Genomic DNA, 18,552 nt, shown 5'->3' on the forward strand with positions numbered 1-18,552 from the left:
ATTTTTCAGTTGGGTGAGGTAGGGCTGTAGCAGAGATCTCAGGCTCTGAACGCACACAGCCTTCTGCTCCATGATCTCCTCCAGTTTCTGAACGTAACTCCCTAATGTCCTGAAGAATAGAGAGGGACCGGTGAGACAGACAGGGAAGGAAGTTGGATCAACAAATGGTAGACAGTCATGGAGAGCACTACTCTCAAACCAAGTGTCCTATTCAGCAACAAAAATAGTAATTGCAATGAATCTAATGAATCCAATCCATGATTTAAGAGCTAGTATATTTAATACTTGTATATACAAGGTGCTGAGTTCTCACCATGTCAGGCTGTTGGCACAGCAATGTCCCCTCTCTACGACACAGAGACTCTATCTGCTTCAACTGCTCCCAATGGGTCTGGACAACACACCACCTGACGAACACAAAATGGAGAAATGGAGAAAGAGAGAGAGAGAGAGAGAGAGAGAGAGAGAGAGAGAGAGAGAGAGAGAGAGAGAGAGAGAGAGAGAGAAGAGAGAGAGAAGAGAGAGAGAGAGAGAGAGAGAGAGGGAGAGAGAAGGAAAGAGGAAGAGATGGCAAGGGATAGAGCCAGGATGAGTAAGGAACCATAGACCTACACATTGTTCATGCTACATAACAGATAGACTTGAACTTACTGGGCATGCTCCAGGGCTTCCTGAGTAGAGAAGAAGATGATGGCTGGGGGTCCAACGTGCTTGAACAGACCGTTTGGAACGTCTGGACTGCTTGAACCGCTGAGATGGCATGGAGTGTGGCGATTAGGAGGACTGTTTGAACTGGGCGACTGAGATTGGTCCTGCAAAATGTTAAATTGTACGGGGTTGATCATTTGTTGGAGAATTTGTACACTAGGGATGGAGGAGTTGGGTGTATCCTGAAATGTGTGTTTAGTCGTGATGGGAGGCTTATGTGTACGTTGTGGTATATGAGTGGAAGGCAGAGGGTGTGATGTTTGTGTGTTGGGCTGGACTGGGCCTTGGGAGAAGTTGGTTGTGTGTGTATTGGATACAGTGCGGTTGTGTGGTGAGTGGAAGTGTGGAGAAGGGCCAGGGGGACAGGTAGAGTCTCAGGAGCCTAGGACCTCCCTCCCTAACTGGGCTGGGGTTTTCAGGATTCCTCTTTGGTCTTGGACAGACACCAGGGAGACCACAGGGGCAGATGGTTTGGTCATAGCTGGACAGAACAGACAACACAAGAGAATTCAACCTTTTTTAAATATTTTTTTTTACACGCAATCCCCTAACAAAACCGCAATTCTCACAAATGAACAATGTCAATGAGAAGGTGGCAAGTATTTACAGGGATATTAAGTAAACAATGCGGGGGGGAAAAGCATTGCACAAACTTGTGTATGTGACTCACCCATTCTCCAGAGAGGAGCAGCGTCCATCTTGGATCTCCTCTGATCCATGTGGCCTTCACCACTCTTCCCATCTATCACTAGAGTGGGTACTAGAGACTGGCCACCGTTCACCACCCCTTTTCCCTTTCCACCTTCCCTAGGCAGGAGGGAAGGGGAGTAGGTGCTGTGTGGTACCTGCTGGCAGAGGAAGGAGTCTGTGGCTGCCAGCCAGTCTACTTGAAGCAAGGAAAGTGAGAGGGGGTCCATGGTGCATCTAGATGAATCGCCCGAGGACTCACAGTGTGGTGGTGAAGAAGGGGGCATTTGAGCCACAAATCCAGAATTATTTTGGCTCTCAGGGGGAAGCCTTGTGGTGCCAACCGCTGCTCCCCTCCCCATCTGCACAAAGGACAGAAGGGGGGTGGCAGGGTCTATCTGACGTAGCAGCTCAGCACCTGGTAGCGCTGTCCTCTCTCTGGGGCTCAGTGGTACTCCCTGCTGGCAGGGGCAAATGGGGACATTTTGGAAGTGTAGGCACAGGCCACTGGAGCTCTGGTTGATGTGCTTGGACTCCAGGGACAGGTCGTTGAGCTTGGCTGGGTGCGGGGGTGGAGAGAGGGGCCTCTCGGCCGGAGCGTGCTGGCTGCAGTGTCGGTAAAAGCTGTCGTTGTCACTGTTGCTGTCTGTGGAGTCGCGGGTGAAGTCATTAACGGCAACCTCTCCTTCCTCCTCTGTGCTCCATTCAGCCTCTAGCAGCATGTCCTCTTCTCCTCTCTCCTTGTGTTCCCCTGCCCACCCCCTCTTCTCAAATGCCCCGCGGAGGCTAGATGGTAACCGTTCCTCCTCCCCAAGACGCAACACAGCCCCTGTCCACCTGCCGCCCTCTTCTGACTCGACCACTCTACACTCCGGCAATGCCCATCTCCCTCTCCTCTCCTCCTCCTTGGGTGACCCCCATTCATCCCCAGTCCCTCTTTCCACTCCTCCTCCTCCTGTCCCTCGGTCATCCAGCCTGCTGATGGTAGACAGCACGGATCCAGCCCCGGGGACGAGACACTCGAGGATGTGCTCTCCAATACCATAATCTCCTTCCTCAACATCATTATCGCCATTGTGGCAGTGGCTCTGAGACATGTTGTTAGAGAGGTGACTCTGTCCCTTCCCCTTTGCCTCCACTGTGACCCCTGCAGTCCCTTCCCCCCGGAGCGGGAGGTGGTCTCCCCCGGCCCCAGCAGTGGCCCTGTACCCAGCCAGCAGCTCCTCCAGACCACGGTAGACAGACGGAGAGGCAGGCAGAGGCTGCTGGAGCCACTGCATCTGCTGCAGCTGCTGGTGGTATCTTCTCAAATGCCTCTCTCTTTCCTTCTCGCTCTCCCGCTCCCTTGGCGTCTCAGTTTCTCTCTCCCTTTCCCATTCTGTACAAGTCCTCCTATCTCTCTCCCTGCCCTCTCCTAACTCTCTCTGTCCCTCAGCCGTCTTCTCTCTCTCCCTCTCCCCCACAATTCGGTCCTGCTCTATCCATCTCCTGCCCTCTCCCGCTCCTTTACTCGTAGTAGTCGTCTGCCTCTCTACTCCTCTGAGGCAGGAAGCAGCAGCTGCCCTCTTACCTATGGCCATCTGGCTTGTAGTGGCTCTTCCTTCTCTGGGTATTTCCCAAAGGGTTGTCCTCCCCTCTCCCATTCGTTGTCTCATCACCCGAGCCACCCCATGGTCCTGTTCCGTGTTGGAATCATCTGTCTTCTCACGTTCCTTTCTGTGCCCTTTCTTTTCCACCTCCTTCTCGCTATCCTGCTTCCTCTCCCTCTCTCCCACTCCCTCACTCCTCCTGCGCCTCCAAAGTCCCTGGCCCAGTGAGCCCCTCATAGGTGTGGTGTGCTCCAAACAGAGGTCTTCTCTCCCCCTCCCAAAGCCCTCCCCCGCCCCCTGGCCCTTTGGTGTGGAGCAGAGCAGAGCTCCCCCTGGGGCTAACCTCCTGGCAGGGGTGCCAGTCACATTTGGGGCCTCCCTGTGTCCCCCCAACTTCACCCTTTCTGGGGGACTTTTCCCCCTGCTGGCACTAGTACCACGGCCTCTAGTCTGATCATGTTCCGGGGATGGGGACGGGGTGACTGTGGGCCGTCTTCTCCCCCCTCCCCCCCTCAGCTCCTTCACCCTGTAGAGCCAATAGGACATGATATATCACAGGCCAATGTCATTGACCAACTAAACAATGTCGTCAAAACTGTTGAGTCGGAGTGTGTGCTCTTATATGACCTACGTAATACGTAACACTCACCGGTCAGCGTATCTCAGCGTATTGAGTGTGTGTTTGGTTGCTAGGTGACTGGGGGAAACGTTTGCAATCATACATGTCTTTGAATCACCAACAAAGGAGTCCTTCAAAACCTATACAGACAACAAGGTAAACAGAGTTTGAACAAAGTGGTACTGACCCAAGTTCTATCATTCCCTGTGGACAACACAGTTGAAGCACAAGCCTGGTGTGGAGTTGCTCAGATGTGTTGTTGAGAGTTGAACCCGGGAACGTTTGCAATGCGTGTGTGGGATTCTTTACCTGCGTGAGCTTGCTCTGCCTGAACGGTGTGTGTGACTGCTCTTGGTCGAGAGAACGGATACATTCTTTCAGCTGAAACAAATAGGCTACATGTTAACAGCAACCCCATTTTATGTGTGTGTGAAAATGAACAATAAAGTATTGTATTGTATCCTATTGTGTGTGTGTTGCGCTCACTGCCAGTAGACTCTGGTTGATCTCCGCCCCCTCCATGCGACTCAGTCTGTCTGGGTCTCTGGAGTCTGCTGCTCTCTCACTCCCAGCCAGATCCACAAATGACATCCTACACAACACAGTGTGGGATACATCTGGTCCGATTACTTTTAATTCAATGTCACATAAACTATGTTACAAAGCTACTGAATTACACACACACACACACCACACACACAACACCACACACACACACACACACACACACACACACCACACACACACACACCACACACACACACACACACACACACACACACACACACACACACACACACACACACACACACACACAAATAACACATTCAATCTCAGGTATATTGCTGAATATGTGTTTTATTTTAGATTATAAAATGTCCTAATCTTGAAAAAGTCATTAAAAAAAAAAAGTGTCTGAAATGCAATGTGCAAACTCCACATATACCTGGTTTATCATTTTCTATATATCACTCTCAAAACAAAAATATTGAAATGAGTTTTGCTACCTGGAACTAATTTGTCGAATTTGTCCTATAACTTATTATAACGTGACACTGACCTGCCAGTGGCCCGATGGCCAGAGTCTCTGAGCTGTATCTGGAGCAGAGCGTGGGAACGGGACGACACAGGGTTGACTCCACTCACCCCCTGGGTGCGCTCCCCTGTACCCAACAAAATCACCTGGAGGATGGAGAGAGGAGAAGGTGGGGAGGATAAATGAGGAGGGGTGGAGGCAGGAGAAGCGATGAAAGGAGGATGGAATGGAGAAGGGAAATAAATTAAAACAGCAAGGCAGGGAGGTAAAACAGACGAGAATAGGAAGAATGAGAAGAGAGGGATAAAAGTCTCACCTCCAGCAATGAGTTGACAGAGTCCACTTTGACCTCTCTTAGCCCTGCTATCTGAACCACTTGGTGCCCATCCTCCCTTGCAAACAAGCTTCATAGAGAAGACACAGGTGTCATTATAAAGAGACCAATCAGAGGTTTACTGGTTCACTTATTTCATTGGGTGGTTCATTGAGTGGTTCACTGAGTAGTTCACTGGTTCCGTGGTTCATTGAGTGGTTCACTGAGTGGTTGTGGTTCAACTGGTTCAGTGTTATTATGAAGGGACCAATCAGAGAGCATGGTTATGACCATGTCATTGTGAAGGGACTAGAGGTCGACCGATTAATCGGCAGGCCGATTAATTAGGTCCGATTTCAAGTTTTCATAACAATCGGTAATCTGCATTTTTGGACGCCGACTATGGCCGATTACATTGCATTCCACGAGGAAACTGCGTGGCAGGCTGACCATCTGTTATGCAAGTGTAGCAAGGAGCCAAGGTAAGTTGCTAGCTAGCATTAAACTTATCGTATAAAAAACAATCAATCTTCACATAATCACTAGTTAACTACATACACATGGTTGATGATATTACTAGGTTAACTAGCTTGTCCTGCATTGCATATAATCAATGTGGTGCCTGTTAATTTATCATCGAATCACAGCCTTCTTCGCCAAACGGGGGATGATTTAACAAAAGCGCATTTGCGAAAAAAGCACAATCGTTGCACGAATGTACCTAACCATAAATATCAATGCCTTTCTTAAAATCAATACACAGAAGTATATATTTTTTAAACCTGCATATTTAGTTAAAAGAAATTCATGTTAGCAGGCAATATTAACTAGGGAAATTGTGTCACTTCGCTTGCGTTCATTGCACGCAGTCAGGGCATATGCAACAATTTGGGCCGCCTGGCTCGTTGCAAACTAATTTGCCAGAATTTTACATAATTATGACATAACATTGAAGGTTGTGCAATGTAACAGCAATATTTACACTTAGGGTTGCCGCCCGTACGATAAAATACGGAACTGTTCCGTATTTCACTGAAAGTGTCACGCCCTGGCCTTAGTATTCTTTGTTTTCTTTATTATTTTAGTTAGGTCAGGGTGTGACATGGGTATTTATGTGGGTTTTGTAGTGTCCAGGGTGATTGTAAGGTTTAGGGGGTTTATTTAGAGTAGTTGGCTTTATGTTTAGTATAGTTGTCTAGCTGTGTCTATGTTGTGTGTAGTTGTCTAGGAAAGTCTATGGTTGCCTGAATGGGTTCCCAATTAGAGACAGCTGGTTTCTGTTGTCTCTGATTGGGAGCCATATTTAAGGTAGCCATAGGCTTTAGTTTGTTGTGGGGAATTGTCTATGTAGAACGTTTGTAGCCTGTGTGTGTGTACTACGTTATTTAGCTTCACGATCGTTTGTTGTTTTGGTTGTTTGTATAGTGTTTTCGTTTTATGTTCATCTTCGTTCATTTAATTAAAAGAAGATGGCTTATTTTCCTCATGCTGCGTTTTGGTCCGTCTCTCCTCCACATGATCGTGACAGAAAGAATAAATGTTTTGTTTTCGAAATTATAGTTTCCTGATTTGACCATATTAATGGCTCGTATTTCTGTGTTTATTACATTATAATTAAGTCTATGATTTGACAGAGCAGTCTGACTGAGCGGTGGTAGGCGGCAGCAGGCTCATAAGCATTCATTCAAACTTTACTGCGTTTGCCAGCAGCTCTTAGCAATACTTGCTTCCACAGCTCTGTTTATGACTTCAAGCCTATCAACTCCTGAGATTAGGCTGGCAATACTATAGTGCCTATAAGAACATCCAATAGTCAAAGGTATATGAAATACAAATGGTATAGAGAGAAATAGTCGACACGTAATTCCTATAATAACTACAACCTAAAACTTCTTAACTGGGAATATTGAAGAACTGGGAATATTGAACCACCAGCTTTCATATGTTCTCATGTTCTGAGCAAGGAACTTAAACGTTAGCTTTTAAAAATGGCACATATTGCACTTTTACTTTCTTCTCCAACACTGTGTTTTTGCATTATTTAAACCAAATTGAGCATGTTTCATTATTTATTTGAGACTAAATAGATTTTATTTATGTATTATATGAAGTTAAAATAAAAGTGTTCATTGTTCATTCAGTATTGTTGTAATTGTCATTATATAAAAATCGGCCGATTAATCGGTATCGGCTTGTTTTGGTCCTCCAATAATCGGTATCAGAGTTGAAAAATCATAATCGGTCGACCTCGAGAATGGACCAATCAGAGAGCAGGGTTATGTTCAGTGATGTAGTCAATTAACTAAACCTTGAGTGCGAGTCGAGTCCCAAGTCTCTAGTGTTCGAGTCAGAGTCCAAGTTAGAGTGTCACATTATGAAATATTTTCTGAAAACAAAGTCACTACTACTGGTCGAGTTAAGTCAGTCCTGAACTTGAGTACGTACACAATCACACACGCACCGTTTTCTACGGTCCAACAAGTCATAGAGCTGGCCACAGTAGATCTCAAAGAAGCTGACATAGACATAGACGTGGGACGGGACTGTAGAGTTGCCACAGTCCTGGGTGGAGTGCAGCTGGGTAAATATGTCCCTGGCAGCCAGAGCGTATAGGCCCTGTCTCTGAGGAGGACAACCCAGCATGGTGTGTGTCTTCCCTGCTCCCGTCTGGCCGTATGCAAAACAAGTGGCCTTGCCTCTGCCAACGTACATACAGACAGAACTAGGTCACACAATATCCCATTTCAAATCAAATCAAATTTCATGTGTCACATGCTTCGTAAACAACAGGTGTAGACTAACAGTGAAATGCTTACTTATTTGTTAGCCCTTCCCAACAATGCAGAGAGAAAAAATTGAGAAATAGTAGAAGAAATAGAAAAATAGGCAAATAATAACACAAGGAATAAATACACAATGAGTAACGATAACTTGGCTGTATACACGGGGTACCAGTACTGAGTCGATGTGCAGAGGTAGATATGTACAGTTGAAGTCAAATACATTTAAACTCAGTTTTTCACAAATCCTGACATGTAATCTAAGTAAAAATTCCCTGTCTTAGGTCAGGTAGGATCACCACTTTATTTTAAGAATGTCAAATGTCAGAATAATAGTAGTGAGAATTATTTATTTCAGCTTTTATTTATTTAATCACATTCCCAGTGGGTCAGAAGTTTACATACACTCAATTAGTATTTGGTAGCATTGCCTTTAAATTGTTTAACTTGGGTCAAACGTTTCGGGTAGCCTTCCACAAGCTTCCTACAATAAGTTCATGAATTTTGGCCTATTCTTCCTGACAGAGCTGGTGTAACMGAGTCAGGTTTGTAGACCTCCTTGCTCGCACACGCTTTGTTCGATTCTGCCCACACATTTCTATGGATTGAGCAGCTCGTTCGTGATGGTCACTCCAATACCTTGACTTTGTTTGTCCTTAAGCCATTTTCACAACTTTGGAAGAATGCTTGGGTCATTGTCCATTTGGAGACCCATTTTGCGACCGAGCTTTAACTTCCTGACTGATGTCTTGAGATGTTGCTTATATATCCATATAATTTTCCTCCTCATGATGCCAATCCATTTTGGTAAGTGCACCATCTCTCCTGCAGCAAAGGCACCCCACAACATGATGCTGCCCCCCGTGCTTCACTGTTGGGATGGTGTTCTTCGGTTTGCAAGCCTCCCCTTTTCCTCCAAACTTAACAATGGTCATTATGGCCAAACAGTTCTATTTTTGTTTTCATCAGACTAGAGGACATTTCTCCAAAAGGTACGATCTTTGTCCCCATGTGCAGTTGCAAACCGTAGTCTGGCTTCTTATGGCGTTTTGAGCAGTGCTTCTTCCTTGCTGAGCGCCTTTCAGGTTATGTCGATATAGGACTCTTTTTACTGGTGGATATAGATACTTTTGTACTGTTTCCTCCAGCATCTTCACAAGGTCCTTTGCTGTTGTTTTGTGATTGATTTGCACTTTTCGACCAAAGTACTTCATCTCTAGAGACAGAACGTGTATTCTTCCTGAGTGGTAGGCGGGCTGCGTGGTTTTATACTTGCGTACTATTGTTTGTACAGATGACATGGTACCTTCAGGCATTTGGAAATTGCTCCCAAGGATGAACCAGACTTGTGGAGGTCTACAATTTTTTTTCTGAGGTTCTGGCTTATTTCTTTTTGATTTTCCCAATGTCAAGCAAAGAGGCACTGATTGAAAGCAGGCCTTGATATACATCCACGGGTACACCTCCAATTGACTCAAATTATGTAAAGTAGTCTATCAGAAGCTTCTAAAGCCATGACATAATTTTCTGGAGGCACAGTCAACATAGTGTATGTAAACCTCTGACCCACTGGAATTGTGATACAGTGAATTATATGTGAAATAATCTGTCTGTAAACAATTGTTGGAAAAACCACTTGTGTCATGCATAAAGTAGATGTCCTAACCGACTTGCCAAAACTATAGTTTGTTAACAAGAAATTTGTGGAGTGGTTGAAAAACGAGTTTTAATTACTCCAACCTAAGTGTATGTAAACTTCCGACTTCAACTGTACACGTAGGTCGGAATAAAGTGACTAGGCAACAGGATAGATAATTAACAGTAACATCAGCGTATGTGATGAGTCAAAAGAGATTATTGCAAAAAGGGTCAGTGCAGTTATTCCAGGTAACTATTGCTTAACTATTTAACTAACTATTAGCAGTCTTATAGCCTGGGGGTAGAAGCTGTTCAGGGTCCTGTTGGTTCCAGACTTGGTCATAGGTACTACTTGCTGTGTGGTAGCAGAGAGAACAGTCTGTGACTTGGATGGCTGAAGTCTTTGACAATTTTTAGGGCCTTCCTCTAACACCGCCTGGTATAGAGGTGCTGGATGGCAGAGAGCTCGGCCCCAGTGGTGTACTCAGGGTTCGTACAGGCAGTGGCAAGTCATATTCACGGACCATTCATTTTTTAATAGTTCATATTATGCAATTGTTTCTAGTCGCCAACAGAAAAAAACGACTTATTTACTACATACATAGGCGGTAAGTCAGTACTGATGATTTTGTCATTTGAATAGCAGAGTTTTGGGACTTGCCTACTGGTGAACACACATTTCCTATTCACATTACTGCACAACTCCAGCTTAATGACTGGGTGGGCTGTGTGAGGGAAACGGCACGTGAACGGCCACCAGAAGGGCATGAGCACGGCTGCCGCTTGATAAGGCGGAATATCGCCGGCGCCCTGTGAATGAAAAGCTCTGGATGTTGCTGCAGAGAAAAAGTCACATAATGTAGAACTGTCGCCAGTGCAGGATGCAGCGTTGTGTCTTTCCCCCCTCATGTGGCTCTTCAGGGCCGATTCACAAAGGGCCGATTCACCCAGTCTGACGCATTTCTTTTGCACCTTACATGGTGTGGGTTGGTTGGGTCCAGTGATGTAGTGGTAAAAAAAAGGTGAGTAAACTATGCTTAACAAAAATATAAAACACAACATGTAATGTGTTGGTCCCATGTTTCATGAGCTGAAATAAAAGAGCCCATAAGTGTTCCATATGCAAAAAAGCCAGGTTTGAATCTACATTTTCCCGGCAGTTTAGCTATCGATGTGATGTTTGGCGGCGCCTAATCAGTCAGTTCTGTACCTACCTGGCTGAGTGGCAGTGAGGGTGGAATGAGCGAGCTCGCCTGGCAACCGCAGCACGAAACACGTGAGGCAATAAAACTCAGTAGTCTGCCTGGAAATTAATTTGCAAGACCAATAGTTTTCATAAACATATTTGATCAGTATTTGTTCTCCTCTCATTTTAATTCAAGTACTTTTCAAGTACCAACCTGAGAAAATGTCAGATTTTTAAGGTATTCCAGTACTCGAATTTTAGAGTGCCAAATTCAAGTACTTTAAGCACCTCAAGCACTTTGTGCGAACCCTGTGTCCTGGGCGTACGCACTACCCTCTGTAGCGCCTTGCGTTCAGATGCCAAGCAGTTGCCATACCAGGTGGTGATGCAGCCAGTCAAGATGCTCTCAATGGTGCAGCTGTAGAACTTTTTGAGGAACTGAGGGCCAATGCCAAATCTTTCCAGCCTCCTGAGGGGGAAAAGGCGTTGCCATGCCCTCTTCACGACTGTGTTAATGTGTAGTTCTTTAGTGATATGGACACTGAGGAACTTGAAGCTCTCGACCTGTTCGACCTGTTTGAGCGCAACTGTTTTAGGGTACATTACAGTAAACAACACCTAGTTGCTCCTCTGCAGTTACATTATTGTGTGACAGCAGAGGTCTTACACACGGGGGGAATATGGCTAACAACGACAGACTTTTCTTATTGGAGTCCTCCCCGTTTTCTTTTGTTTGGAGCCTAATGAACACAACACAAGGTTCCTTACCCGTTGAGAACATGCTGTATCAGCGGAAAGGCTGTTTTCAGGTACACATCCACATTGGAGCTCTCTTCCCCAAACACCTCATCATAATTAAACCTGTGCTGTGGAGGGGACCAGAGAAGAGTGCAGACACACACACAGATCAACACTGTGTTACAAGGATCAGGGGGGCTGAAGCTATATGAATAATATTTATGTACCTTAACTTGGGTTGCAAAGGGTAGGAAACATTCCAGTAAATTTCCGTAAATTTTCCATGGGAAGTTAAGCCCTGGAATTTCGGGAATTTTGCTTAAATTCATTAAAACAGTTAGCTTATAACAGTGAACCTTTTTTGTGGGATACACATAAGGCAAATCTAGGTTAAACTATCCCCGATTCAATGGAATTACAACCCTCTGCATGCACAGTGCATTCTTCCATCACGTTTTTTAACTTTTTTATTTCACCTTTATTTAACCAGGTAGGCTAGTTGAGAACAAGTTCTCATTTGCAACTGCGACCTGGCCAAGAAAAAGCAAAGCAGTTCGACACATACAACAACACAGAGTTACACATGGAATAAACAAACATACAATCAATAATACAGTAGACAAGTCTATATACAACATGTGCAAATGAGGTAGGATAAGGGAGGTAAGGCAATAAATAGGCCATGGTGGCAAAGTAATTACAATATAGCAATTAAACACTGGAATGGTAGAATGTGCAGAAGATGAATGTGCAAGTAGAGATACTGGGGTGCAAAGGAGCAAGATAAATAAATAAATACAGTATGGGGATGAGGTAGATTGGATGGGCTATTTACAGATGAGCTATGTACAGGTACAGTGATATGTGAGCTGCTCTGAGAGCTGGTGCTTAAAGCTAGTGAGGGAGGTAAGAGTCTCCAGCTTTAGTGATTTTTGCAGTTCGTTCCAGTCATTGGCAGCAGAGAACTGGAAGGAGAGATGGCCAAAGGAAGAATTGGCTTTGGGGGTGACCAGTGAGATATACCTGCTGGAGCGCGTGCTATGGGTGGGTGCTGCTATGGTGACCAGTGAGCTGAGATAAGGTGGGGCTTTACCTAGCAGAGACTTGTAGATGACCTGGAGCCAGTGGGTTTGGCGACGAGTATGAAGCGAGGGCCAGCCAACGAGAGCGTACAGGTCGCAGTGGTGGGTAGTATATGGGGCTTTGGTGACAAAACGGATGGCACTGTGATAGACTGCATCCAATTTGTTGAGTAGAGTGTTGGAGGCTATTTTGTAAATGACATCGCCGAAGTCGAGGATCGGTAGGATGGTCAGTTTTACGAGGGTATGTTTGGCAGCATGAGTGAAGGATGCTTTGTTGCGAAATAGGAAGCCGATTCTAGATTTAATTTTGGATTGGAGATGTTTAATGTGAGTCTGGAAGGAGAGTTTACAGTCTAACCAGACACCTAGGCAAGAGCATCCTGTCTGGTGCAGAGATCAACAAGGCCTATGGTGTCATCACTACCGTGTCTTGCCACCTTGGCCTGGATGAGGGCAAGGTTCTTGGCAGTCTGGCGAAGTACACTTCCAAGCAAGGGCTTTGGGATGGAGATGCAATATGGCAGTCGTGCCAACTTATCTCATCAGCCACCTGGTTGAATTGACTTTGTGGATCTGAGGCTCTTTCCCCTGTTGCCTCCATCATCCTCCAAATCCCACCAACATCAGCCGCCTCAGAGCGCAATTGGTCCTTGTTTGGGAACACACACACCAAAGCACACAACAGGCTGACCAATACAAGGGTTGAAAAATTGGTTGCCATCTGGGCAAATTTTAGGCTTTTTGAGCCTGACAACGAGCCATCCTCAACAAGGTTGGAAAGTGACAGTAAAGATGAGGCCTCAGAGTCTGATGTTCAAGAGGTGGACATTGACGAGGTCCAGGGAGAAGACATGAAAGCCTGAGAGGAAGACAACCAAAGCTTTAGTTTCTAGAATATCATTTTACAGATTTATGTTGAAAATGTTTTTGGGAGATGCAATGGATCATTGGGGATCATTCAATATTCCCTTTCTTTTGTTGTTCAGTGAAATCATCCCATGTGAAAAGTCAACTCATTTAATTAAAGTTCAATTCTTAACTAAATAGTTTTTTAAATTTCTATTAGAAGGATTTAATCATTTGCAATTATGTCTATTTATGATAAGGTAAAAGGTTTATGTTTCTGTTTCCATATGATATGGTAAATATATCCAATGCAAAACAACTTCTACATTTAAATGGTATTCATATTAATTTGCATATTTTTCCGTTAATTCCCATATATTGCAGTTAATTCCCACAGAAAGTTTCCACCTCTGAATATTCCCCAAAATGTGCAACCCTAGCCTTAACACTGGTTAATACTGGATGATGTACACAGTACATCCAAACATACAGATATAGGATCTTCATTTGATCAGTCTTTTGTTGTTGAGAATGTTCCTGCACAGCAGGAAATGCAAGCTTGTAGTGTATTTGCGTTTTAAAAAGGCTTCTAAAGTTTGTAATTTCTGAAATTCAGACTTGACTTACCCTAACGAAAAATGTATCAATGTAAATGAACTATTATCCACATAATAATTCACATTTCCTGTTGTTGCAGGATAATTTTTCTGCTGTAGCAAAAAGGCCCTAATTTAAGATCCTACATCTGTATGATATACAAACATACATGTCTCCTTTATTGTACCTACATACTGTATATTCACGGTCTGTACTGTATACATTGCTATATTCAAGTCTTGCTAGACTCTGTCCTCTGTGACTGTGTGATGTAGCCTCTGGGTGTACTGTACATTAGAGTTCTGCCTCCCAACCCGAGCCCGAGCCCGACCTGTTTTTTCATCAATAACTAGGGTACGGGTAGGGCTCGGGTATCACTAAATTGATCAATAAAATGTTGAAGATGAGCCATTTGCGCGTGCTCTGCTGCGCAGTACAGTCATATCTGACTAAGATCATAACGTGGCGTCAGAAGTGCTTCAACCTCGTCAAATATAAGACTGGAGAGATTATTTCACCAAAAATTATAATTCTCATTGAGTTTTGTCGGAGTTTAGAGTGACGAAAAGAAGCTAACCGCTAACTGCTCTCTCATGTCTCTTCATTGAACAAAGCAGCCCAAGCGGAGCCATTGCTATGGATACTTAGACTCAGAGCGCCATGAGCAGAGCGCATGCAGACTCACAGAGTGAGTGACAAAGAGGAGCAGCTCATGGATTTACTAACGGGGGAAGTTATTTCTGGTTTCGGGCAGGGCAGGGCCGGGCCTTAAATTTAGCAGAGGCAATCGGGCCTGGGTAGGGTAGGGCCTGACCGTCACCAGCATGGGTAGAAGCTCGGCTTTAGATTCATGCCTGTGCAGGGCTCTACTGGACCTGGTACCTACTTGGAGTATGTACCGGGTCAGGTCCACTGCCTCTTTGCTCTCATGGACCACAACGGAGTCTCCATCATGGGCTGTGACCACGTCTGCCTCCCCTCTCCTGTTCTCAGCATAGGTCAGGGGCCTCTTCCTCACACACACACTGATCCTCTGCTCACCTACCTCCCTACAACACACACACACACACAAATTACAGGTCTTTTGAACAACAGTAAAATTAATAAGAGAGCGTTACCTTTTCCAACTAACCAAGTGTGAGGGGCAGTTATTTGGAGAATGAAAAGAAGTAGGAAAACAGATGAAAGGAGAGATAGCAGCAGACCAGAGACTACCAGCCTAGTAACCCATACATTAACAACAACAGCATTATACACAATTGAAACATAATTACAACTTACTTTCTGGTTGACACCGGGCTACTCAGGGGCAGATCATAGTTGCAGCCAAGAGTTCTCCTCGATTTGTACATGTATGTGGGCTCATCCGTCCTCCTGGATGTCCCATCCGCCTCCCGGCGCATCTCAGGTCTTGGGCTGCTGCCGATGGTCGTCCCCTCCTTGTAAATGCAGACGCTCTGACAATGGGTCATTTTGCTGTTGCTCCTGTGCATTGTGGTCCGTCTGACAGTCTGCTTGTGAGGACAGCTACTCCTCGGCGTCCCACTGATCTGGGGTCTGTGTATGGGTGACCCTCTGCTGAGGTCGCAGCGTGGTTGGGGTTTAACCCCTGTGTTCGGGCTCGGGAAGGGGTGGACACCAGCCCCCCTGTGACTGTCATAGTCACTGAGCCATCCGCGTTTGGGCTCGCTAGACCTACCATCACCATCAAAATCTAGCTGCCTGCATGTGGGGACTTTGCTGCCTGAAGTGAAAGTCTTTCTTGTTATCACAACTCTATCGTCATCGTGGCCCCCATGGTCCTCCTCTTCCTCTTCCTCTTCCTCCAGAGACTTGACCAGCTGTACCAGATGGAACAGCCGGGCACGGTCCCCCATGCTGTGGACCCCCAAGCTCGAGTAGTCGCCCATGGTGAGCAAAGACAGGTGTCCAGCGCGTCTCAGTCCCATGGCGGTAAAACAAGGGTAGTGACGCTGAAGCCCGACTTCGCGCAGGCACTCGTACAGGCATGATGTCATCGCCTCAACTGGTTCCTTCTCACCTCTGGCATGTGTGCGCAATCCCTGTGAGAGAATGAGCGGTGGTCATACCATTTGGTTAATGTTGGAGCGCGCTGTCCCCAAGGCGGCACAACCAAATAGACCTTCAGTAGCCTTGTCTACAAATGTATAAACCGGTGGCACATTACAAGACAACTCCCTTGCTTACACCTTGCCTTCCTCCGTGCTTTTTGTTGATGAATGATAGCCTACTCTTGTGGCTGGGTGTGCTGCATGCTTTGGTGCTGAAACTTGACACTGCTGATGGTGGCACTACGTCACACATTGCAGTGTAGCAAATATGATAAATATAGATGAGCCAACAGAACAACAGCTGTCATAGCTTTACAGTTATGTTGACAGCTGCAGTGTTCTGGCAGCTGTCATGAAAACTCTGAACCAAATCAAGTGGAATTTGGAATAGGAATTCACTGGGATGTTGTTGAGGACCCAGGGAAGGAAAATGCTGTAAACATTTAAATAATAATTTTGTCTCTCGCCTCACCTGGCTACATTATATAAGTTAACCTTCTTGAAAGTGTGCTGGCTGTAGTTTTTACAAAGCAAGGTGAGGTGCCAAGCAAATAGGTTAGTCCAAAAGTGCCCACATCACTCACCAATGTTCGAATTTCGAAGTCAGTCTCCTCTTCGGGAAGATTAACTGACCAAACGAGCTTTCCGTCTCGTGTATCAAAGCTAAGAAACTAACATACCGGTATGCATTACATTTTTAAACAGTGGACATCTCCTTCCCACTGTTTCCATACACAAAAAGCATCTCCATAACAACGGTTTGAGTTAGCGCATTTCTTCCCGCTGTAAACTCAGACCAATGAGCATACTGCTGCTGCATGTGCATTGAGTTGAGAAAGGCAGAAAAGGCAGAATTAGTTTGCTTTGTGCGCCGGCTGCTGGCGAATCGGGAACCATTCCATTTCCGTACGGCGCGCTGCACTCACATGGATCCTCGCGTTTTGTCTGCTGTTCATTAGCTGTGGGCCAAAAGCTGTGAGAGTTAACGTGATAATTTTTTTGGTAGGGAAGACTAAGTTTCTTTCATAAACATCTAAAAATAGAGCCCTTTTGCCGTGACATTGTGTATCGCAATGCCGTGACCCGGATTCGAACCGGGGTTGCTGCGGCCACAACGCAGAGTACTAACCACTATACGATCACGGCGAGCTACCAGGGCGTGCCCCTCTATGGGAGAAATTTGTATTTGTAGTGACGTTGACAAAAAACTGGCTAATGCAGCGTGTTTTAAATTGTATTTTTACCTTTATTTACCTAGGCAAGTCAATTACGAACAAATTCTTATTTACAATGATGGCCTAACAAAAGACAAAAGACCTGCGGGGACGGGGGCTGGGATTATAAATAAACATAAATAAATAAATAAATGACATATATATATATATATATAGGACAAAACACACATCACGACAAGAGAGACAACACAACTACAAGAGAGACCTAAGACAACAACATAGCAAGGCAGCAATACATGACAACACAGCATGGTAGCAACACAACATAACAACAACATGGTAGCAACACAAAACATGGTACAAACTTTATTGGGCACAGACAACAGCACAAAGGCAAGAAGGTAGAGACAACAATACATCACGCGAAGCAGCCACAACTGTCAGTAAGGGTGTCCATGATTGAGTCTTTGAATGAAGAGATTGAGATAAAACTATCCAGTTTGAGTGTTTGTTGCAGCTCGTTCCAGTCACTAGCTGCAGAAACTGAAAAAACGAGCAACCCAGGGATGTGTGCTTTGGGGACATTTAACATAATGTTACTGGCATAACGGGTGTTGTATGTGGAGGATGAGGGCTGCAGTAAATATCTCAGATAGGGGGGAGTGAGGCCTAAGAGGGTTTTATAAATAAGCATCAACCAGTGGGTCTTGCGATGGGTATACAGAGATGACCAGTTTACAGAGGAGTATAGAGTGCAGTGATGTGTCCTATAAGGAGCATTGGTGGAAAATCTGATGGCCGAATGGTAAAGAACATCTAGCCGCTCGAGAGCACCCTTTCCTGCCGATCTATAAATTATGTCTCCGTAATCTAGCATAGGTAGGATGGTCATCTGAATCAGGGTTAGTTTGGCAGCTGGGGTGAAAGAGGAGCGATTATGATAGAGGAAACCAAGTCTAGATTTAACTTTAGCCTGCAGCTTTGATATGTCCTGAGAGAAGGACAGTGTACCGTCTAGCCATACTCCCAACTACTTGTATGAGGTGACTACCTCAAGCTCTAGGGAGAGTCAGGGAGAGTCAGTCTTCTTATCAAACCACATTACCTTTATTTTGGAGGTGTTCAGAACAAGGTTAATGGCAGAGAAAGTTTGTTGGACACTAAGAAAGCTTTGTTGTAGAGCATTTAACACACAATCCAGGGAGGGGCCAGCTGAGTATAAGGGTGCAGAGGATGGTGGACATCCCAGCCACTTGGCAGTGTTGGCACTTCTACTTCCTACCTAATGGGCAAGTGGACATTACTTATACAATCAAGTCAAATTATATATGGCCTTTTTTTAACATCAGCAATCGTCACAAAGTGCTTTTAAAGTAACCTGGCCTAAACCAGGAGAACCAGGGACATACAGGGAACCACTGCTCCTGCCATCTTAAATTCTGTCACCGAGTAGGCTGATACCCCTTTAATGGACCCAAGAGCC

At 45.3% G+C, this 18,552-nt stretch overlaps 1 protein-coding gene and 1 non-coding gene across 2 annotated transcripts; both read right to left on the reverse strand.

Moving 5' to 3' along the window:
* Positions 1 to 720: 720 nt before the first annotated feature.
* Positions 721 to 16,059, reverse strand: LOC111958231 (kinesin-like protein KIF24). The gene is made up of 11 exons (XM_023979446.2): positions 15,104 to 16,059; positions 14,709 to 14,871; positions 11,325 to 11,422; positions 7,414 to 7,650; positions 4,956 to 5,043; positions 4,664 to 4,785; positions 4,090 to 4,195; positions 3,913 to 3,984; positions 3,634 to 3,743; positions 1,379 to 3,510; positions 721 to 1,189 (listed from the first exon to the last, which is right to left on the reverse strand). Exons 1-11 carry the CDS (start codon positions 15,838 to 15,840, stop codon positions 1,083 to 1,085), a joined length of 3,972 nt encoding a protein of 1,323 aa, XP_023835214.1. The 5' UTR covers positions 15,841 to 16,059; the 3' UTR covers positions 721 to 1,082.
* Positions 16,060 to 16,968: 909 nt separating this feature from the next.
* trnah-gug (transfer RNA histidin (anticodon GUG)) lies at positions 16,969 to 17,040 on the reverse strand. The gene has a single exon. It is a non-coding gene; the product is annotated as a tRNA-His (tRNA).
* Positions 17,041 to 18,552: the final 1,512 nt, after the last annotated feature.

The sequence above is a fragment of the Salvelinus sp. IW2-2015 genome, linkage group LG33 (genome assembly GCF_002910315.2).
Source record: "Salvelinus sp. IW2-2015 linkage group LG33, ASM291031v2, whole genome shotgun sequence".
NCBI lineage: Eukaryota > Metazoa > Chordata > Actinopteri > Salmoniformes > Salmonidae > Salvelinus > Salvelinus sp. IW2-2015.